A 24,811-nucleotide genomic window follows, 5' to 3' on the forward strand; every position below is an offset into this window, starting at 1 on the left:
GAATGTTCAAAAGACACAAGTGCTTACTTTTAATTATGATCCACCTAGTTCCTTGGTAGAGAAGTACCAACTGACATGGGAGGCAGACCATATACGATACCTTGGTGTTAATCTCCCAAAAGATATTTCAAAACTGTCCACCTTGAATTATGGGCCGCTAAACAATAACATTAAATCTGACATACAGAGATGGAGCCTCATCCCATTCTTAAGCCTTAATTCCAGAGTTGAATCTATAAGAATGAATGTGCTGTCGAGATTGTTAGACCTTTTCCAAAGTCTCCCAGTGGAAATACCCATGAAACAGTTTATGGAATGGGATAAAATGATATCCAGATTTATGTGGCAAAGTAAAAAACCTAGGATTAGGTATAGAACTTTCCAGTTACACAAAGATTGTGGAGGACTAGGCCTTCCTTGTCTGCGTGACTATCACTATGCAGCCCAATTAAGACCTCTGGTGTGCTGGTGCAACCCATCATATTCTGCGAGATGGAAAGATATAGAGAGCAATATGACCAATCAGATTCCTCTAGCAGCTGTAATGGCAGACAATAGACTAATGAACAACATGATAGATAAAAACAACCCCTGGATTAATACCACTTTGAAAACATGGCAGAAGACAATACAACTCTGTGATTTGGAACATACTCTAAAAATATTAAGATGGTGTGCTTTTGACACAGATTTCTCTCCTAATAGTCTGGACTCCAGATTTAAGACTTGGATCAGAGGGGGGCTTACTACTTACTACACCTTTGTAAATAAAGGAACACTTAAGAGCTTTGAATTGTTACAACAAGAGCATGGACTACAACGCCAAGATTTCTATAGGTATCTCCAGGTTAGACACTACTTTCAGGAAAATATAGCTAGAGCAACAGAAGGGCAAAAGACAGGTATTTTGGAAGTGTTCAAATGAGCAAACAATTCATCAATATGCAAGAAGGTTGTGTCTAGATTATATCAAGGGTTGCGCCAAGCCAGTTCAGACAACACTCTATATATTAAGGAGAAATGGAAACATTTTACCAGATTTTTCATAACACCAGTACAACAACGGACCCAATTACCTAGCACAGCCTGCTGGAGGGCATGTGGAGCAAATGAGGCCAATCACTTTCATGTCTTCTGGGATTGCCCAGTACTAACTTCATACTGGCAAGAAATACACTCTCACTTGGAAGCAACCTTCAAAGTAATCATCCCATGTAGGTTTGACACTTTATACATAGGAAACATCTCATTCGACTCATGGGATTACAGAGATAAAAAGTTGTTACTTATACTACTGGTGGCAAGCAAAAAAGCAATCTCAAGAAGGTGGTTAAAACAAGACTCTCCTACAATAGGAGAATGGTTAGATGTGGTTCATGATATATATAAAATGGAAAAGTTATCTTACTCCCTCAAAGACCAGACTGACACATTTTCTAGGATATGGTCTAAATCATTGGTTCTCAAAGTGGGGGGCGCGAACACTCTCCAGGGGGGGCGCGATGTCACAGACGGAGAAAGCTCCCTCAGTGGCGAAATGCAAGGGGCTGGACTGACCCAAACAAATCAAATACTGTTTTGCTCCCGATCCACCAATCAAAACGATGTCTTAGCATTTAAACGCGATTTGCACCTAAGCTTCCGAGTATAAAAAAAACCGCAGGCATGGTAGCGCTCACCCTGAGACGACACTCTGCAGAGTTTGTAAAATTTCTCTTGTTTCCTCTATCATTCAGATATTCATTGCTTTATAAACAGTCTTTTTAAAGACTCACTCCTTCCTTAGTAATACCTTACTGCACTTGGAGTAGGTCTATTCGAAGCCTATTCTAAGGAGTAATTTGCTCCAGTCTTTTAAAAAAGCTCATAGCCCCGAGAGCTAGCCTAGCTAGCTACCTTCTTCCAACTGCAGCTAGCCCTTTTCTCCTTAACACCTACCTTTACATTTTTTGATCATCCACCGTGTTGCAACAAATAAAACACCAGCACTTGAATACTATTTTGTGCTGTCCCTGTCTACATTGTGTACAGTTCGTTTTTTTAGGAATCATTACCTAGCACAGCCTTATCCATTATTCGTGTGCAAGTCGTTCACAACCACACATACAAGAACACGACGTTGAAATTAGAACTTTATTAACTTCACACACACTGTATCAGCAAATAAACACAACATGGACAAGTTTCTGATTCGTAAAAGTCAGAAAGAGAAGCCTGTGGACTTCTTTAAACATAAACGTGATGGCCTCCAGCAACAACGAACCTACATCTCCAAGCAGTGTCTGGAGGCATCTTATGTAGTTGCTCATAGAATTGCTAAGCTTGGCAAACCCCATACAAATGCCGAAACACTGATTTTGCCGGCCGCGCAAGACGTGTAGAATAATGATAGAAGTTATGTCAAATGACACTGTATCACGCCGAATATCAGAAATCAGTTTGGGTCCTATTTCAAAGAGGACTACCGTTCATTCGCCTGAGTTCGGGATCCATTTCTCTGCTCAGCAGATTAGCTGTCAATAGACATGAAAGAGCAGGTGAAGAGTGACAGTAGACTTAAGCATCTCCCCTCTTTCGTCATTCTGGGTAGCAATGATCAGCTTTGCGACAAAAATGCTCCTCCTTTTCGCGTCGACATATTTGTGCGAGGCAGGCTTTTCAAGACTGACTGCGCTAAATACCGCAACCGCGCACAGATCGAGGATGACCTGAGGATATGTTTGTCAAACATTGCCCCAAGATTTGAGGACCTTTGCAGGGCAAAGCAGGCTCATGTCTCACATTGACAGACCTGTAGGATTTTTTTTTGTAAAGATCACAAGGGGACCATAATAATAACAGTATCCTAATGATAGCAATAATAACACTTATTATTATTATGATAATAATATTAATACAATAATAATAATTGGTCGATAATCATTGATTATAATAATAACATAATGATGGTGATAATAATGAATAGCCTACTAATAGGCCTACTATTACTGATAATAATAATAATAACAATAATAATATTAATATTAATAAATAGTTATAATAATCGTCTGTATGGGCCTAACAATAACAATAGCCTAACATGTTAGGCCTATCAATAACAATATGCTATCTATCTATCTATCTATCTATATATGGTGGTGTAGTTGAGGGCGGTGGCGGCGGGCGGTGGGTGCAGTTGGATGGGGGGGCCCCAACTACCCCTAACCAGCTTTGGGGGGGCCCAGTTTGCAAAAGTTTGAGAACCCCTGGTCTAAATGGACTGGGTATGTGGAACATATAGGCTTAAGATCAGATTTTGTTTGAAGCATTTTTTGTTTGGCTGTATTTCATGTATTTCATGTATTTCACTTGTCTAAGTACAGCATGTCCTTTTTCTTTCTTTATCCTCTCTCAGAGAGGCATAGTGAAACTCCCCCCTATGTTTGAACTGTTCTTATTGTTAAAATACAAAAAAAGGAAAAATGGGCCTGGAAAGAAAACTGATATTGATATGAAGTAGTGACACAGATGGAAAATCCTTGTAGTTATATTTTCTATTTGGTTTTCTTTCCTTGTTGTTGTTTTGTTTTTCCTATATATCAGGCACCTGTAAATCATAAGAGAATGTATGTAAAAGGAAAAGTATCATACTCTGTTTGAAACCTGTTGGCCTCAATAAAGATAAAAAAAATAAATTAAAAAAAGCAAGACAACAGTTTCAATTTGTCGTTAGCTGATTAACTCATACAGCAATAACCTTTTTTCTACTAGATGGCAATACACAACAGAAAGATTTCATAAGTTACAGGTGGAAAGCTATGGAAGAAAGTTGCATCCAGGAGCCTTCAAAAGCAAAAATGATGTGGCTCCACAATAAATGATCCCACTTATTCATTATTCACATAACTCAAATGTTGTATGATGTAAAATAGTTTAACAGGACACATGATATGTCTAGTAACAACATAAAGAAGGGGGCAACATATAAGTCATAACCAACAATATTTAATGACTGATCTTGAAAGTATTGGCTTACAAGAGCAAAATAAGCTATCACATAGAACTAACTCAGTGTTAGTGCAAGTAGCATGCATGGAGTAAACATTCACACTGGAACCTATGAAAAGTGACAGTGGTATATAGAAATACAGACTTCACAGCCTGCTAGCCACGGTTTTCTTTCGTACCAATTCTTGGAAAATCCTCGGGTGTAGGACCCCCCCCCCCCCCCCCTTTGTAGAAACCTGTTGAATGGATACATTTTGGTCTAGAATGTCCTAATTGTTGTTGCCAATTTATCTTCATTCGTACGCCGACTGAAAGGAGTTTCTTTAAAAGAGAGAATCTTGTTGTTGCACTGAACGCTAGCCATCTTGACAGAATGTAACTTGATCGGAGCTGGATGACGTACTTATACGTAGTTACGTATGGCGAAAGCACGTTGGGGCTAGCCCTCCCAGAACCCATAGAGATTGCATTGAAAGCCCTGTTATGTGAAAAAAACTGATTTTACATGTCTTTGAGAGATGTCTGAGGCGATTTTCAACCTGGCTGAAATCACCCCAAAAGTGGCTGGACCATTTGAAGCACAACTTTAGCCTTATTGGACAATGACATTCAGTTGCCTCCACCCTTATCATTAATATTGATTTCTCAGGATACCTTCAGAAAGGTATTGCTTGTTTATCATTTCAGAGTAATATTTTGTCTTTTATTATGTTGTTTTGCAGACTTGCTGAATGCACACTCACAGATAAGTCCTGTGGGATTGTGGCTACTGTTCTACAGTCACCAAACTCCCTGACAGAGCTGGACCTGAGTAACAATTACCTGGGAGATTCTGGAGTTCTGCTTCTCTCTAATGGACTGTCTAGTCCCCACTGCAAACTGCAGACATTAAGGTTGGTCTTATACAGCTTTATGTATGTTTTTTATCAGTGGTGGCTCTTGAAAAAATTCTCAGGGGGGTAATTTTTCTGATAATGATTAAGGCGACCCGTTCAGTAGGTACATTAAGCAAGACAACTGTTTCAATTTGTTGTTAGCTGATTAACTCATACAGCAATTACTTTTTTTCTACTAGATGGCAATACTAGGGCTGTGAAATGATTAAAAATTTTAATCAGATTAATTACAGGTTTCTGTGGATTAATCATGATTAATCACATATTACCAATTTTCTCTGTATATTTTTTTGAGAACAAAACGTTTTATGACAAAAGACGGATATATACATTTAACATGTTTTCTTTTTTTATTCATAAAAAAAACAATGGTGCTGCAACTCAGCAGTTCTTTAGCAGTCATCTTTGCTATTCCATATGGAACATTAATATAATCTTCATCCTAAACAGAATTTGGGCTTCTTAGCCATTGTATGGTTGAATAAAACATTTTTCTTTTCTTTTTAAATCAAACAGAAATGAGTTTGGGCTTCTTAGCCATTGTTTTTATAGGATGTTAGAACATTTTTCTCTTTTTTGTCAAACAACCATTAACCACACCATGACACAATCTAATGCCTCTAAATGCCCTATTACAGTAGTCTAGCCGCGGCTATCATATTACGTGCACTGTCTATCCCTATAGTGGTCGTTTTGTCTTTAATTGCCCAGTTGCTTGCAACAGTTTGGAACTGTTGTGCACATGCCTCTGCAAAGTGGCGCTCTTCTGTTTTCATGCACGTTAGTGTAAACGACTTTAACTTCCATTCGTCTGTGATTAGATGTGCAGTTACACCAGTTATCGTTACTCACAGAAGTCCAGTGATCCCCTGTCAGCGCCTGATGTTTCGTAGCAGGCAAGTCATTTTCCTTTTTTTTCTTTTCAGCTTCACACAGCTCGTGGATTTTTGTCATTATTGTGCGTCTTTGCGATGCTTTGATGCTCGAGTCCCCCGTTGCCACTCGCACAACTTCGGTGAACCCCTCGTCCTCAACAATATTAATCGGTCTACAGCTTTTTGCAATCCATTTGGCAACTGTGCTAGTCAACTTGTCACAGACAGACTTAATGAGGGGCCTACGTTGTTCAGTGAGGGTGGTTTGGCGCATTCCACTTTAACTCCCCTCGCCGACCAACGCATGCATCGCGTTGAGGTGGTACTTAAGGCTGGTATTGCTACGGTGAAACGATAACGTCTTCCCGCAGAGTGTTCATATCACTCTGGTTTTATTGAATGTTCCATCTTTGGTTTTTTGAAACACGAACTTCCCATTACAGCGGCGACTAATGCAGATTGGGCGGAATTGTGGGTATATTGGAAGCTCATTTTGCGCATGCGTTAAATGCGTTAACATTTTTTTACTAATTAATCCTGTAATTTAATCATAACGCGTTAACGCGTTATTTTTCACAGCTCTAGGCAATACACAACAGAAAGATTTCATAAGTTACAGGTGGAAAGCTATGGAAGAAAGTTGCATCCAGGAGCCTTCAAAAGCAAAAATGATGTGGCTCCAAAATAAATTATCCCACTTATTCCTTATTCACATAACTCAAATGTATTATGATGTAAAATAGTTTAACAGGACACATGATATGTTCAGTAACAACATAAAAACATATTTCTATTAATGTTTACGGTGACACGTTACATGAGTACGTTTTCGCCTGCGTCAATTATCGGACACTCCCACTTCGTTCCACTTACCACGTTGGTTTTCGAGATAATAATATGCTTTCCTCCTGCTTTTACATATACCGGTCTAATTTCTGTACAAATGACTTTGTCACAATATGTTTTGACAAGCAAATGTTAATCTAACTAGTGTTATTTTTGTTTGATTTGGGTATTTTTGCAGTCTATTCACTTAAACACGCACACAACAAACATGGCATGATGATTATGTAGTGTTTTTCTCATTGTGTATATTACGTTTATTATAACGGTATTGTAATTGTACTATCCTTCGTGGAAATACAACATTTGTATCTAATTCAACTTTGTTTTAGTTAAACTGTAAACGCAACTTCGGAACGCGACCTTCCTCGTCAAATCGCGTTGTTCTCCCGCCCAATTTCTCAACGAGTGCCTTTCATATTGACATAGGTCTAAACGACCAGAGTAATCGGATTTGGTCTCTGTGAGCATCCGTACTTACATTACATCATGCTAGCTGTGTTAGCATTTGAAATGACAGTTTGAAATTACAGTTAAACTTCATCTTGGAGAGAACAAATCTGACAGTAAAACTTTAAGACCAAATTAAATATTCGTTGCGCCGCCAAGTGTTCCACACTATAAGGTACACGCAAAAGTACAACACTATTTCACAAGTTTAAATTAGGTCTACAGAGTTAATTTTTTTCACAAGCAAAGCTTAAATGCCATATTTTTGTGGGAGCTTATGTTTCTTTCCATAATTGCCGGAATTTGATCACAAGAGTGAATGTAAACATGACATGCCGATAATTGACGCGTGCCGGTAATTGACGCCGTTAAGATAGTTGTGGTGCTTCTGTGGGCTAGACCAGAGAGAGGTGCTGCTCCTCAAATGGAGAGATAGTGTGAGAAGAAGTCCTGCCCTATATAGACGGGCTGGGCGATTAAATCGGATTTAAAATATAGCTGCAAATGGCGGTATGAGTTTTTTGTGTATGAAAGGCAGTGGTATAAGCAGAACACACTTGTGGGACTGAAACAGATCAATTTAGCCCATTTAGCAAGTAAGAAACTAATGATACAGGCCTAATATTTGGGGCCAATAACTAATGACAAAACACAATGGGCCTCATTCTCGAACATTTTCTGAAGTTTTTCTGAAATGTTTTCTTACAGACTTCGGAAGACCAAAATAAGAAAAAGATCCCCGCCTTATTCATAACCGCCTGAAAATGTGTTCTTAGGCAGCTAAAGTGTTCTCACCTGTGCTCCCCCGAATGAGGATTCTTAACCCTTTGTTGCCAGCCCCTTAAATGACCGATTTAGGGTGCTTTCAATTAAAGCAGTGATGTAAGAGCACTTTGTAACATATATTAATGTGTGATATCTCATTTTAAAGCTAACAGTAAGGAGTACAACACAGCACACAGTTGTTTTCATTTTTCAAAGATGTTTTTTTATTAAAAATATATATTTATGCAAATTATGCACCCTTGCGCTTCATGCACATAGGCATTCCTCGCGCATCCACCAACCGTACTTCTCCCATCCAGAGTTTCCCACACACACAGACACACAAGTGCTTCACCCATCTATGGGGCCCCTCACACAGGGGTCAACCTAACTGGGGGTCCCTCATACAGTTTTACGGCCACGCCTCCGATGACCTCACGGCAAGCCATCCCACCTTTGACACCATTTGTAGGGAACGGAGAGCATAGTCACCTCACCTGGCCTGGCTACAGGGTGCCAAACATTCACTCTGACTGTCAGAGTGCATGTTTGGCATCCTCTAGAACCGGGTTGATCCGGAGGGAGGGAGGGAGGGAGGGAGAGGGACGGAGAGGGGAGAGAGAGAGAGAGAGGGAGGGAGAGAGAGAGAGGGTGAGGTGACTATGCTCTTTGTATGCTACAAATGGTGTCAGAGGTGGGATGGCTTGCCGTGAGGTCATCGGAGGCGTGGCTGTAAAACTGTATGAGGGGACCATGGGCTTTGGGCAAGGTCTACCATGTCACAGCCCTGTCAAAGCCCTGATGGCCATGTTACATGTAGTGGACCCCAGTGCTGAGGATGGAAATGATAAGATGAGAAAAGTCAAAACCTTCCTTGACCATTTCAAGGAGCGCTGCAAAGCCCTGCATCAGCCCCTTCAAAATGTGTCCGTTGATGAGCGAATGCTAAAGAGTAGGCCCAGATCTGGAATTCGTCAATATATAAAAAGGTCCAACTCTCCTGGCTTGTCAGCCTCTTGGCCCTTTCCCTCTTGGTCTCACACCTCTCCCTCTCGTTGGTCTTGTGTTGGCTGCCAGATTTTCAGGAGCATCCTCACCGCTGCTCTCCTCGTGGCTAATATTGTCATTACCTAAGCTGAAAATCAATTGATCAGAAAAAGGAACAGTTCATTTTCTATTCTTCTTTTACACTCATATATATATATTATTGTACAGGCGTGAAATTACAAGAACACAAAACCTTGAGGTCTCAAATCAACAACGAAATATTGATAGAACTACACTAACTAACTACACTAAAACCATAAGTAACTGTCAAAATTGTTCATGAATTAGGTTAGAAAAATATCTTGAAAGCTGGGATGCACCGATACCACTTTTTTACAAACCGATACGAGTACGAGTATTTTTATTTGTGTACTTGCCGATATCGAGTACCGATACCGATACTTCTTAGATTTGGTCTCCATGAAAGTGCAATTCATTTGGAGGCAGATTTTATTTTATCCTCTACAGATTATGTCAAGCCTATAGTACAAAATTAACAGAAGGCTATCCCAAGCCAAAAATAAACAGAGCTTTCTGGTTTTAACAAAAAAAAAAGCCTTCAAACAGACAGTATCATCACATTAGACAAAATGCAAATATAACCAGATAAAGGTAATTCAATTTGCTGCATCGTTAACAACACAGTCTGCTTAACAAAAAGTGAACAGAACTATTACTGGATTAGCACAAGAGCACATTTCAGTTACAAAAGGATCAAAAGAGTCGCCTGCTCAAGTACACAAACAATCATTTAACCTATGTGGCACTATAAGTCTTTCTCTCTACCTCTCTCTCTCTCTCTGTGTGCGTGCACGTTTTTTTCTTTTGCAAGACGTCAGTTAAGATTGGTTGCTTCGGTCTTGCCCCACTAGCATCAGTGAACTCTGTGTACTTAGCACTATGGTGCGTCTTCAGATGTTTAATCAAATAGCTTGTGTTAAACAAAGTACTCTTTACTTGCCTCACCACAAGAGCTGTCCACATTGAGATTGCCCACAGTCTGGACACCGACTCCTGGGTAAATGCGCTCCGCCGCTTTACATGCATACGAGGTCAGGTCAAGATCATGCGCTCAGACAATGGGACTAATTTCGTTGCTGCAGAGAGAGAGATACGCGAGGCACTTGAAGATCTAACCCAGAAAAGGATTGCAGATGCAATGATGGAGAAAGGTGTCAAATAGATCTTCAATGCACCTGCAGCTTCTCATCACGGCGGTGTATGGGAAAGAGATTCGTACAGTCCGAAAGATCTTGAGATCAATCGTCCAACAGCAGTCTCTGGATGACGAAGGACTGTTAACAGTCATTTGTGAGGTGGAGTCCATCATTAACAACAGGCCTCTCACACTGGTGTCAGACAATCCCAACGATCTGGACGTCTTGACACCCAATCACCTGTTGCTTTTGAAGGCACAACCAAGCATCCCTCCTGGAATTTTCTCCAAGGATGACCAATATGCTCGAAGACGATGGCGGCAGGTACAATATATTGCAGATCTGTTTTGGGCCAAGTGGCTCAGACCATCACTTCAGAATCGAGAGAAATGGTCAAGATCAAGAAGGAATCTTCAAGAAGGAGATGTCGTCTTGATTGCAGATGATGCTGCTCCGCAGAATTCCTGGGTAATGGGACGGATCAGTAAGACTTTACCAGACGGCAAAGGTGTGGTAAGGAGAGCTATTGTGCAGACGAAGACCAATAAGCTGGATAGACCAGTCAGCAAGCTTTGCTTGATACTAGAGTCAGGATGAAAATGGCTCTAGGACTTTTGAAATGGATTCTTGAACTGTATAGTTTTGAGTATGTATAGTAAGGTTTGAGTTATTCTATGTACAGTATAAGGCATGAGCATATTGTAAGATTACATTGTTTGGCTCTTGTTTAAATAAAGGAGTTTAGTAATTGTTCTGCCCACCTGCATAACAATTAGGGGCCGGAAATGTAAGAGCCAGTTTGAAGAAGAGTTTTATATTATATTATTATTTAGAATATTGTTTATTTAAATCTGTAAATTCATAATTTCATGTATGGATAAATATTATTTAATTCATAGCTGTAAAGTACATTGATTGGTTAAATGAGTGGAATGTTTAGAATCAGGAGAGAACGGTGGTCATGTGACCAACTTGTGCTTGTTTAGTTTGAGATGGTCAGGTGAAGGAGCAACACAGTTTTTCTGAACGACAACACCAATGTACCGATTTACTGTTAATAAGACCTAAAGAATTCATGTTTTGTTTGTATGTTACGTTTTTGTAAAGTTTTGTAAAGTTTAAAAGGAAGATTTTTGGAAGTTTGGAATTTTTTGTCGCGTCCACACTGGTTGCTAGAAGCCTGCTCCATTAGTGGCATATGAAACTAAGACGGAGTGCCACTTACACTCCTGTCGTCATCATTTATCTTAAAATGAGCCCAAATCGCCGTTAAGGCAGCACAACGGAATTGCTAATCGCTAACGAGATGCTAGCGGCTAAATTTAGCGAAACCTGTACACTGAAATACTTTGACACTATGACAAACTTTCCTAACATAGTCAAACATCAAGCAAGTGCAACACAAGACGGCAAATAAGCTACTTACTAGTCCGGCAGAGAGTGGTAGGACAGGTAGGACAACAAATCACATTTTGTGTCCGCATAGCCCGACCAGTTTGATGCAGTGAAATACTGTTGAGTGGTATCGGTGCTTGGTATCGGCAATTCAAAAATGAGTACGAGTATTTTAACGCAGTATCGGCCGATACCCGATACTGGTATCGGTATCGGTGCATCCCTACTTGAAAGGAAAATAAATAATCCTTTATCTCTTCTTCTAAATGTCTTGTAAGTCCCTGCTTGCTTATGCCTTTCAAACGCCAAAATGAAAACCCAGTAACATGTTGTTTGCTATTAGTACAAGGTGCGTACTACAGCTTTGCGGGAAACGAAACACATGTGAATGTTCAAAAATGTTCTCAGTTCCCGGCAGAGCTACGAGCCTGTGCACCATCCGTGGGTTGGGTCTGTGCTCTCGAGGATAAACGCCCTCAGCATCTCCGTGTCTGCAACCTGTTGTCTGTCCTGTGTGTCCCTGGCTGTCTCTGTCTGCAATAAACTCTGTTTCAAGTATTCCCATCTCGGAGTCTGATCGTTCCGTGACACACATTCACATCACAACCCCATACGGAAACACAACCTAAACTAGCAGATTTTTTAAAAAGTGTTTGTACACCATAAAGTTAATGATACAGGGGGGGCACGGTGGCGCAAGCCGATAAAGCCCCCCACGTACGGGCTACATTGCCTGAGGGGACACAGGTTCAAGTCTGGCCTGATGTCATTTCCCAATCCTCTCCCGTACTCTTCTCCGCCTCGCTTCCGGTCATATCTTCAACTGTCCTATCCAAATAAAGGCATAAAAAGCCCAAAAATAAATCTTAAAAAAAAAAAAAAAAGTTAATGATACAGGCCTAATATAGATAAACAACTGTTCTTTTGCTGTAACCAAATAACCTACTGTAACTACTAATAAAGTGCAAATATTCTATTGAATAAAAGCACTGAGGGTTCAGCCTCTAACAGCTTTCTAGTCCACACTGCAGGCAGTGAGGTTGGTGTTGTATATCTTAGTCATGCATTTCCTGATTAGTTATAAGAACCATGTGAGGAACCGGGCAGTCACCCCACGTTATTTTGGGATGTGGCGACTGGACTTGGTGAAGATGTGAAGAAAACCCAGCACAGGATATGGTGGCTTTTGTATAACAATATATATATATATATATATATATATATATATTTACACATGTGCCCACACAATGAAACAAACAAATCAAAATGCACAAACCGTAACCTCGTTCCTGGCCACCTGCTTGGCCGAAGCTAGGCCCCAATCTATGTACAGGCACTAGGCACAATGCTAGGTACTTATGTAAAACAAGACACAATAACAAGCAAACATAAACTAGGCAGAAAGACAAGGCAAATAGACAAAGCACAAAACAGTGGAACGAAACAAAGTAAACCGTGTCCACAGATCTAGACACGTACACACTTCCTCAGACCCGGTAAGCGGTACACCTTGCGGTTGTTCCAAAGTTCTTTCCTTTTTGCGCCCTCTAATCTCTCTCTCAAAAAGTCTCTCCTCATGCTTGCCTGAGGCACCCTTAACCAGAGGTGTAAAGTAACGAATTACATTTACTCAAGTTACTGTAATTGAGTAGTTTTTTTGTGTTCTTTGTAATTTTTAAGTAGTTTTTGAAATCGGTAATTTTACTTTTACTTAAGTAGATTTTGACTGAAGTATTGTACTTCGCTACATTGGAAATTACATCCATTACTGACAACAAAAAAAAACATAGTTCAAGGTGGGAATCGCGCACGACAATTCTCGCTGCAGTGGTGGATGCTGCATAGAGTGGATGATGGAGTCGATGCAAGGCACCGGTGCCGAGTCACGAGCGATAGAGATGGAGGAAGATGATAGTGCGGACTGCCAACAAGCTGCGGTCAACCAACAAGCTGAAGCACCGAACTTTCCGCCAGTTGAAATTAAAGAAGATGAAGAAAACCTGTGGCCACATCTCAGCAAGCAGTTTGCCTTCCAACGTAAAAGAGGCAACAGCTATATAATACTGTGTAAACTGTGCCTAACCCGCCAGTCAGAACTTTCTGCTTATAAAAATTAATCTTCAAATCTGCGCAAGCATGTGTTGGTAAGTACAGTATTTGTCCCTTTCCATTTGTAGTTCAGACAGCATTTTTGTCGTTTAGTTAGCTTTGCTCCATTAAGCAAAATATGCGTTTCATGGCACTAGTAGCCTCATTTTGGCTAGCACTTGCAACCGCCCTGAGTATACTAACGTCGACAGCCATCATCCAATAGACTAATAATAATTCCATTCCTGTCTTCCATTCGTTTCAGGTCATAGCATTATTATGTTCAGTCTCTCATATTGTGTTAAAGACTACAGATCAGTCATCAGCAATGAAATACACCACATAAACTGATATTAGGCTAATCATTTGGCTGGCTCCCATGCCTTGAAACAGAGCAACGTGAATGCGCACACCATCGTTGTCAGACAGTTGGACAAGTCAATGTGTATGTCGTTATCTGGAATTTATCACGATGTTTAGTCAGATAAGTGGTGGCTTTGCAACGTGCAGGTCTTTCATGCTCAGGGGTCTCGGTTAGCAAGAATTGAGGATTATGAATTGTGATGCATGTAGAAATAGAAAATAATGCTATAATTCTGTAAATATACTGTAGGTCTGTCATCTCAAGCTGCTATTTATTGCTATTTCTGTTTTATGATGCACTCTTGATGGCAGCTCAATACTTAATTGTCAAAAATGTTGTTTGTCATTCTACAGGTCTAGTCTATGTCAGACAACACCTTGACCAGATGTTGGAGGCTGGAGCAAGTCGGACAACATTCATCAGATGAAGATGATTTATTTTCCTCAATGAAGTCCAAAAGGTCAGAAGGGGAGTTAGAAGGGTACCTAGCCTGTGTCTCAGTCAATATGGATCTGCTGAACGCCTTTCAGAATATCAAAAAACTGTCCCGGAAACTCAATACTGGCCTACCTGCCTCGGCCGCCTGCGAGCGACTCCTCAGCTGTGCTGGATTGCTGTTCAATGCAAAGCGAGCCCGGATGAACTCTACTCACCTTAAAAATCAGCTGCTGCTCAAACTCAACAAGAAGTTTGTAGACTAATGTTCTAAAGGTGGACATAAGTAAAGTAACCAAAGTTTACAGTGGGGCAGCGGCAGCGGCATTTTAACTTTTTATTTTAGCTGTCATGTGGTTCATGTCCTCCCAAAAGTTCTCAAATGTTGTGTTGAAATGTTTAATGTTTAACATGTTTAATTTCATTGCATCTATATTCCTAAAGATTCTCCTTTAATTAAAAATAACTAGTTTTTGTATTGGATTTATGACTCCTTGTCTTTTTTTGCACTATATAGGAGCGGCCCCCATCAAGTTGTTGAAAGTAACTAAGTAACTTTTACTTAAAGTACATTTTAAATGAACTACTTTTTACTTTTACTTGAGTAGATTTTTAGATGGGTAATTTGACTTGTACTTAAGTAAAATTTCATCAAAGTAATTGTACTTTTACTTGAGTACAACATTTCAGTACTTTTTACACCTCTGCCCTTAACATAGGGCAGCCACTTGGGCTGAATTGGTCCAATTAGCTCCTCTGGGATTCCACCACTATCGTGGGGGAACCTGGACCAAACCATAGTGGTCACACTAGGGCCAAACACTCTCTCCAGCAAGTCACGGTGAGAATACAGGGACACAATATCTTGGGAAAGGAGTTCAAATGCATACAGGAGAACCTAAATCCTCATGAAAACCCATTCGAATGCTAATGAACATGGTGTCCATGTTTGAGACAGAGGGCAGAGAACACAAACAGGAACATGGGTTACAGATTAAGATATTACAAAATAATGTGGAATAAGGTGAAAATTCACTCAAGTTACCTCAGAACTCCGGAGTTGCATATAAGTATATTAAATCAACAACAACAAGCTCGTCGGACTCACTCTGAAGTGTCTTGGCAGACAAGAGAGGCATGGGCCCACTCTCAGACTGCAGCATACAAGAGAGAAGCACAATTAAACACATCACACAAGGTTTATATAAAGTTGTCAAAATAAGTTTGGTTGATTATTTCTCTGTTGTTACAATGCTAATTGGAACTGTATTTTATATCGTTGGAAAGCCTGTTTATTTACCTTTTCAATGTCCAACTTGTAAGGATCATGCATTTGTGGGATGAGCAGCACAGCTGATTATGCCGGTAGCGCCCAAGTAAAATTTGCAAAAACAGAAAAGTCATGTTTCAACTAACAAGGGCATATGATTAACACACATACATACTTGATTAAAGTCAGAGGGCCTCATTTACTAACAGGATTGCGCCCATTTCAGGCGTAAAATGGCGGGTATAAACATAAAACCGTATTTACAAAGGCGCCGCACTTTAGATTACCGCTGCTGGGAGGGCATAAGGGAAAGTGGGTGTTCGTCGCAAAGAGATGGGAGGAGATGCTGTCAGGGAAAAGACCCTAAACTTTTAGTTAGTAGATAAAAGACACCACAACAAGCGTATTGTTAACCAGACTGTTACGCCGCGTCTGGCTGAGGGCAGCAGCTTAACCAAGCTCTCCCTATCGTCTTTGCCGACACACCAGCCTTTTATTGAACACAATGTTTTACACAGTAAAACCCAGGATTCTGGGATACACTTAGGACAAGTGCAGTTTAGCTGAATTTTACTTCTGCCCAGCAACAACACATTTCACAACCTCCAATTCCTTCTTATCTTATGTAAACATATACGTGAGGTATCTGGGTTAACATTCTTGGTCTTGCTAAGTGGCTTCCAAATTCCAACCTACACACACTTTACAGACAGCATTTTGGAACAAGCTTTTTAGTTGAAACATTCATGATAAAATATACTAATACTTTCTTTAACAGATGCGTAAAGTGCGCCTACTTATGTATTCGTAACGAAACAAGAGGTGTTTCAGCATGACATATCAGCTGCTAAATGAAAACTATGTGCCTGCGAGAAATTTGAAAAATACAAACATCAGAAATGTTATTTTTTTTCAAATGTTTATATTTGATATCATTTAATATAGGCATACATTTCAGTTGCCCCTGTCCACGCTACAACTCCAGTTTTCAAATGTATCGGCCTAGGGCAGCGTTTTTGAAAAGCATGGTTTTCAGTGTTCAGGAATACGCCGTTTTAAAGTAAGGAATGTCGTGTATTCCTACCAGACTATTTAACGGGATGATATGGAGCAGTTAACCTGGCTATTAACTATCCTAGCTATCTCTAGCTTAGGGAACCATCTTAACAGTTTGCAGTTGCCTGTGTGTGATTAACTCATGTTAAAATGGCATTATGCAGTAATTGTACATCAGGATTAGGGTTAGGATAATCAGTTTTACCTTAAAATAACAGCTACAATTACTTTTAATATGGAGAATCGCCTCCATGCCATTGCCATACCAGGGTCTATAGGCATATTACTGCTAAATGTAGGTTTGCCTGAAGCCGCCCGGTTTCTACTGTCTGCCGAACTAGTAAGTAGCTTATTTGCCGTTCTTGCTTTGTCTTGTGTTGCACTTGCTTGATGTTTGACTGTGTTAGGACAGTTGTTGACTAACTAGTTTGTCATAATGTCAAAGTCAGCACATTTCAAGAGATTTCGTTAGTTTTAGCCGCTAGCATATCGTTAGCGATTAGCAATTGTTCCGTTATGCTACTTTAATATGTACTGAATATGAACTTGTGAACATAAACTCGTTAATATGAAGCTGTACAAGCACCCTGAGAGGTAACCATAGCAACCCAGAAACTCAATGTTTGCTGAAAAGTTTAATTTCCCAAAATCCCAATAAAGGACATTCTTGAATTCAAAGTGATCACAACTTTTAATGTGGACAGAAGGGCTAAACAGAGAAATAGTTTCTATATTTACCCGGGCTAGTTTGGTGTAACCTCGTGAAACCAAAAGCTCTAATTCTAATTTTAGCTCATCATCCATGGTGGAACTCGCAGGCTCTTTCTTCCATATTTTAGCGGAGCGCTAAATAACACTAATGGGCAGTGTTAGGCGCAGATGACGCGACGACGTTCTTGTTTGATAAATAGGATGCAAAATACCGTGCGCGATATGCGGTTTGGCAAAGACGCTGATTGCGCTGCGGTCGCAATGTTAGTAATTGATGATGGTATATAATTTATACCATATATTGAAGATTCAGTCTTAGGTTTGATCAGTCAGGATCCAGGTTTATTCTTGAAGAATGGCTGCCAACCACTGTGAGACAGAGACTTTCAGATCCATCCTCCCTCACAGGACTTCACCTCAGCATATCTGATTATTCCTTGAGGAACAGTCTGTTAAATACACTGATATCTAAGGGGTGTTACCATCTATTCAAATGGGCCATGGGTGCAGGGTTCATTGTCTCGACCTGGGGAAAATCAAGTATATTCACCCAGGAACTGATTACATGCTAGTTAAATCCAAATAAAAGTAACAATTATAAATATAGCTGCAAGCGGATTCCTCCTAAGATTGTGAAACCAGGGGAAAATGTATATTCTTTACAATTTTGGAAAGAAGAGTAAAAGAAGGAAAGAAGAGTGGAAGAAGGAAAGAATAGAGGAAATAAGAGTGAAGAAGGGAAAGAAGAAAAGAAAGAAGTGTCTTGCTAAAGGACACTTCAACAGGGAATTGACAACCTTCTGATTACTAAACGCCTTCTCTACCCCTGCACCACTGTCGCCCAGGTGTATATCTCAAATATTTGCTTACATATTTCTTCACTTCCTGTTTGTCGGCTTATCTGCTTAATTTGAGTGGTTGTACCGGACAAACGGTTGTGAGGATCAATGCTTGGTCTGAAGATCATCTCTGGTGATTTTGAAGAAGATTTGACCAAAATTGTAGGAGGTGTAGGCATTCAAAGGTTTTTTGATAAAACCGGGAATAACAGAAAATCTATATAACCGAAAATTGTCGCCATTGAACGTTGAATTCGTCTTTATCCAAGAAATCCAATGGTACCTCATTTTTGAAAATCGGTCAAACGGTTTAAAACTTACAGTGTTAACAAAAGTCCAACTTTGACCCGTTAGTGGCGCTAGTGTGGTCTAGTGGGAGACATGAAACTTGGTGTGAGTGAAGAAGGGACTGTCCTTAATGAGTGTGCCAAATTTCAGAAAAAGTTACTATACGGTTCTAGGGGCTGCCATTGACTCCCATTGCAGAAGAATAATAATAATACCTACAATAACAATAGGTTTCCTCCTGACGGAGGAATCCTAACTAGGTATAAGATCATTGAATTATTGACTATGGCATGTTCTGATTAATTATACCGGTCCCTTCACTTAAATGAGGACCAGAGTTTCATATTTCCTTGTCATAATGTCAGTCACTTCAGTTAATATGTGACACAACAGGAAAGCAGCAATATCCGGTTCCACCATATTTATGTCAGTTGAATAATTACTTTTTAATTTACTTTTTTTTATTACAGTTTTGTGACTGACGTATTCAATAATTGGCCACAATTCACTTTAAACACAATATACAAATATGAATGTCAAATGTTCCATGACTCATTCTCATTTAAATTTTTAATAGAAGTGCGTTTGAGCGTATTTATTTAAAAAGCTATGAATACAATTGTTTATGTATTTCACTTGATAAATTAGCTTCATTGTTTTAAATAATGTCATATCATCTCAAATCCCCACTAGCCCCATCCCAATTGCTACTGAAGAGATATTGTGCTGATAGGGAGCTTTTTCAGTTTAACTTAATAATTAGTGTGAGACTGAAGTAGTGTGTACTATTTCACAGGATATTTTCATCTCTGTCTTTTACATTTTACACCCATCCCTGCATAGTTTTTAGATTATATCCAATTTTACAACAATTTCTCTCTTTCTCTCTCTCTTAGGCTCTCTGATTGTCTCATCTCAGAGAAAGGTTATATTTGTCTGGCTTCAGCTCTGTATTCAAACCCCTCTCACCTAAAAGAGCTGGATCTGAGCTACAATCATCCCGGAGAATCAGGACTGAAGTTGTTATCTGTTAGACTGGAGGATCCTGTCTGTAAACTGGAGAAGCTTAGGTAAGCGTAGAAAGAAATCCCAATGTTGTACTTTTCTGCATTATTCGTGTGAGATCAAATCAGTTTCTTCATACCTAGTGTAGTGCTGTCTTTAAATAGCTAATTTATCAACTTAGATGTAGGTCACTTCTTTGATGCAGCGTCCAATATTGCATATATGAATTTAAATTGTCCCTTTTGTAAAGTGGTCCAGAGGAATGAAGCGAGGATTAGAGGTCAGGCAGGGAAGGTGGCAGGCAGGGAAGTGAACTCCAAAGGAATCCAGAAGTCCAAAGCAATTATATGATAGCAAAGTGATTAGTCAATTAATAGGCAGTTGGTAGAGGTGAAAACTAGTCCAAATTAGGCAAGAAATACATAATTAAACTAAGAGCACCGGTGCAAAATACAACAGAATAAAATGCAACAAAATATTCACCAGTGCTCCTATAGCCGCCCATTTTAATTACTGATTGATCAGATACAACATTCCTCTTACAGTTATACATACTCATCTGTCCTTAAATTATCATTTAGTTCAATAACTCAAAAATGGATCCTGCATCTAGTAACTATAAACTATTCAAATGAAAACAATTGCAGATGTTATCTGTTTTAGAATATTATATGTGTGACTTGTGTGTTTCTGTTCCAGAACCGACCATGCTTCTGTCAGCAGAGCACGACCACGTTTGCTGAGATGTAAGTCTTAATGGTTAATTCAGTAACTGTATTAGACAGCTCAGCTAGTAAATGGAACCTTGCACATTTGGACACTTTTCAGAACTGTACTTTTACTTTTTGCTTTTACTTCGCTGCATTTGCCCTTAATGCCATCTCTACTGTCAAATTATCTTGTGACATTTGTGTCAGCTTCTGCCCAAACTTGATAAAGGTATTGGACAACCACAGGGTGTATTGCACAACTCAGATAGAACATTCTTTAGTGTTTTTTTTTTATTTAAGTTAGGTTGGTAGATGTTAAATTGCTAGAAGGTTCTGTTGTCAGTCCAGGGAATCCATAGCCTGGGGGCCAGCCGAACTTAGCCCCGCCCACAACATTTGAGGTCGGGAAGTTCGGTCTGGCATTGCTCCGTTAGGGAGAAACTATGCCCAAACCAGAGCTGTTCGTACCAATCAAATTGTCGGTGCGGGCTTTATACTATGATGGACCGATGATCAACAGTAACGTAATCAACCATGTCACCAAAGAGCGCTTGGGTTGAATTTCGTTTTCAACAAACATGGCTGCCGCTGGAGAGCTGATTAGCTGATTGGTTGTAGGTCTATCCAATTGAGCGAAGAGGCATTTTTTCCCTGGTTTGGTTGAAACACGCCCCGTAATCACAGCCCAATGGAGCAGTATCAGACTCATATTCTGACTAGAATTCTGAGTATGACATCGTCAGGCTCGGGAATCCAGGAAAAAAGCCAGCAGATGAAACTACGTTTTCAGTATTCCATAGTTTTGGACCAATGACCTTAAGGCTCAACCACCCTTGGCTTTAAAATTAGACCAAGGTCAAAACCAGTAAAAGCTCCTCGGAGGACAGTATGCATCCGAATGCGTTCAGGGTTCCCGCGGGTCCTTAAAAAGTCTTAAAATGTCTTAAATTAAAATTCGGGTAATTAAGGTCTTAAATTGTCTTAAATTTCACGTAAAGTTGCTGTAGGTATTATTTTTTTTGCCGGTGCGCTTAATGACGATGAGAAAGCACAGTGGCGCATCGTAAAACATCTAATAGTTGATTAATTTAGTATTGTGTGAAATGAGTCTCCGCAATTTAATAGCTGTTTACCGTACGTCGGCTACAGACGCTGACGTTAGGCTGCGTGTCGCCATTACGCGGTGGTCGATGTGAGGTTCGACACACACACACACACACTTGGGTATCTCCAAGTAATCTGTGAACGCAAGCTGTCATGAATATTTCTTTCAAGCTTGTTTGTTTGGCCAACCCATGTCACCATGACACGCTTTTTATTTCGAGTCTTCTGGTCTGTTCGAAATGGAAGGTAGCTGCCTCAATGCCGTAATTGACAGGTGTATTACAAGACATGTCTTTCGGGTGAAAGCGTTGGTTTCGAGCGGCCTTTTTAAGATGGCATTTACGGTAACGTGTAACGTTGGTACACTGCAATAACGTTATGCTATCTAACGTAGGCTAACGTGCTAAAGTCAGACAGTTGGCGGACAGACGCCTCGCAAATCATATCAACCATTTTTGCTGGTTACAATAACGGTGTTATCGGATAGTACAGTGTCTTTTTCTCGGTAACTTTTGACAAATCTAAGCGTGAAAACGCTGAAAAATGTACATTTACATAAAAGACATGGCCGTCAGGCGAGTTTGGTCCGGAGTTTAGCTGCTAAAGTTATCTTCTGTCCTGTCGTTTAAAGCAAACCTTTTAGCTCTTGCATTGGTCTCACATTATGTATTTATCACTTCACTGGATTGGAAGACCATTTTCCAGGCTCTCGCATGCCCCCTTCATTGAGGCAGAGGTTACGTTTGCCTCCCCTATGTGCTTTTTCACTGTGGTTTTATGACAGATCAGCAAGACTAAATAGCTTCTTCACATACGTGAAATACATTACATTACCTATTCTATGGATACAAACGACATATAATAACAGTGTCTACAAATATTTCAGTGATGACAAACAATGAGAAAGCAAAAGGCATGTGCTCAACCCAGTGTGTGAGGGATTGCACAATCTGAGATGAGGCGCAGCTCGTTGCTGCCTCACCTCGCTAGTCGCCTCTGTTTGAACTGGAACATGCTCATGGTCAAATTCAGCGATTTTGATTATAAAAATGATCGGAATCATACAAACATTTTATTTAAAGCACAGATCAGTAGATACATATTAATATTTATTTAGTTTTTTACTTTTTATGAGGCTCTGCCTCCCCTGACCACACGTCCCTATGTAATCTGTAATCTGAAACACTGACCCGTTTTCTACTGCTGGGCGCTTCACTGCAACTGAACAAATTTAACACTCTCCTACTTCAGTTTGTTTTCGGAATGACAGAATTTTAGGAGGAGGATGCCATTACTGTGGCTCAACTAGAGGCAGGTTGGGTTGGCCTGTGCCCGTGCCCGTGCAACATTCAACACAGGAATGTTTATGATTAAACTGTTACCAGAGCACAAAATTGTTTACAACAGCACAAAGTTCTTCATAGATCTAGCCTCATAATTTTGTTGTCAAAGTGCACCAGATTGATGCATTGAACTTTAAAATGTGCAAAATGTTCTTATATATAAAATATATTCCCCGGGGAGCATGCCCCGGACGCACCTAGGGGGTTCGCGTCGTTGTCACCTTTTTCATCCCTGATGAGTTTGCACCCCTGAATTGAGTATTCCAAAGAAATTGTGACATTTTTGGGTCTTAAATTATATTTGTTGAGGTCTTAAAAAAGTCTTAAAAAGCATTAAATTTGACTTTTGAAATGGTGCAAGAACCCTGCGTTATTTGGGAAAGCATAGATCATTTGATGTAAATAGATATTTCTTCTACCCGAAGTAGTTCGTCATGACTTCACCTCATTGCATCAGCTACTATGTTTCTTCAAATCAATTCATATCATCATATACCACAAAATGAAAATGCCCATTCTGTTTGCAACATATGGAACTGTTCTCACTAACTAGTCGTTTCATTTACTACACATTATTGAAAAGAGTTGACTATATTCTATAGTCGCCCTACAAATTTGGAAATGAATGAGTGTATAATGGCGTAATGCATAACCATATGCATCTCAAACAGACAGTGTCTACCCAGGCCCCCCCAGTAAGGCTAAAACACAGGGGGTGGTTCATACAGTTCAGAAAACTTAGTTTAGTTAAAGGTACATTGTGTAGTTTTGATGGCCATCTAGTGGCGAGGTTCCTAAATTGCAACCAGCTGAATACCCTTCCCTTTACGATCCTACGATCCGAACTATGAACGCTATATACATTTCTACTAATAGATCCCCAAAATACTCCACACTGCACATTTAACCAATATTTTGTCTTCTTTACTCTATATGTAGTAGTATCATCAATGCAAATGATGTTATAATTAAATATATAATTATATAATTATAATGATATATTTACCTATATTTTGTCTTTTTTACTTGTTACAAATAGTGTTAGTACAGGCAAGCGTAATTTTAAAATGATCTGTTGTTAATTTGTGTACTGAGTACTATGTGCTGAGAGTGTTTTTAATACTCAGTTGAAAAGATAAATACTGATGTCATAGCCACTGATTAATGATGAACAGCCACTTTAAAAACCTAATCTGCTGGTTTAGTCCATCGTTTTTGCATCAAATCTAAATTGAGTTGTTAACGAGTTTGTCAGGGCAACATTGTTAAACTAGTTGACGTGTAATGATCAGATGAGATGTTAACTGGAGGCCCCGATCACAGAAAACAATGAACTTTTATACAGTATTTGTCACACTAACAGTTACACAGTTAATACCTCTCTTCTCTGAATAAAGTATGATTTAAACTCTAATGATGATAATTGGTTAAGACATTTTTCAGATCATTCCTCTCATTTCTACAACTCTCCCTTGGTCAATTCTCACAAATCATCTGCTGACACCTCTATATATACATGGACTGGGGGAAATGCAAGGCTGATAACAAATGTCATGAGAAACCACCACTTTCAAGCATGCCTTCCCATCAGAACAGGGAGAGAAAGATTGCTTGTTACGAAGTTTATACTTTTCCCATATAGTGAATACATATGTTTTGTGTTTGACAAGACATCCAGTGCAAGAGTTCATGTCTAAGGGCCCGTCCACACGGAACCTGGATTGCCTGAATCCGGAAAGAAATGTTGTCGGATCTGCCTTCCGTCCACACGAACCCGGCGGATTGGTTCCCTTAATCAGCAACTTTTTAAATCCAACCCGCCAGCGGATCCGTGTTCGTGTGAACGCCCGATCCGCACATTTTCTAACCCGATGACGTAATTGCCCCACGTGAACGCCCCCCCCCCCATGTCTTGCAACCTCAGCCTGAACCCTTATTAACACTGCTGTGTCACTTCATAACAGCAACAACATAAACTAAATCGATGTTGTTAAGAAGCAGCTGAGGAAAGGGATGACATTAACAAGCCACACTTTTATCTATTTGCATCGGACCATTGTTCAAAACCATTTTTTAAAAGTGTCAGCAATAGCCTATATAAGAAAATCTGACGTGAAAAGTATTTTGTTATAGACGGAAGTTTTAAAATGGTAACTTAACTGAAACGAGTGTTATGGTGAAGT

General features: G+C 39.8%; 1 protein-coding gene across 1 annotated transcript in view; it reads left to right on the forward strand.

The window, feature by feature from the left end:
• Window positions 1–24,811, forward strand: part of LOC116219696 (NACHT, LRR and PYD domains-containing protein 12-like) — a gene marked incomplete at its 3' end in the record, with an annotated part of 46,301 nt that overhangs the window by 18,341 nt on the left and 3,149 nt on the right. Inside the window, exons 5-7 of the mRNA XM_042703926.1 lie at window positions 4,710–4,880; window positions 19,363–19,536; window positions 20,171–20,186. Coding sequence (XP_042559860.1) covers window positions 4,710–4,880; window positions 19,363–19,536; window positions 20,171–20,186 — 361 coding nt within the window. The remainder of the gene's footprint in view (window positions 1–4,709; window positions 4,881–19,362; window positions 19,537–20,170; window positions 20,187–24,811) is intronic.

Source organism: Clupea harengus, chromosome 26 (genome assembly GCF_900700415.2).
Source record: "Clupea harengus chromosome 26, Ch_v2.0.2, whole genome shotgun sequence".
Lineage (NCBI taxonomy): Eukaryota > Metazoa > Chordata > Actinopteri > Clupeiformes > Clupeidae > Clupea > Clupea harengus.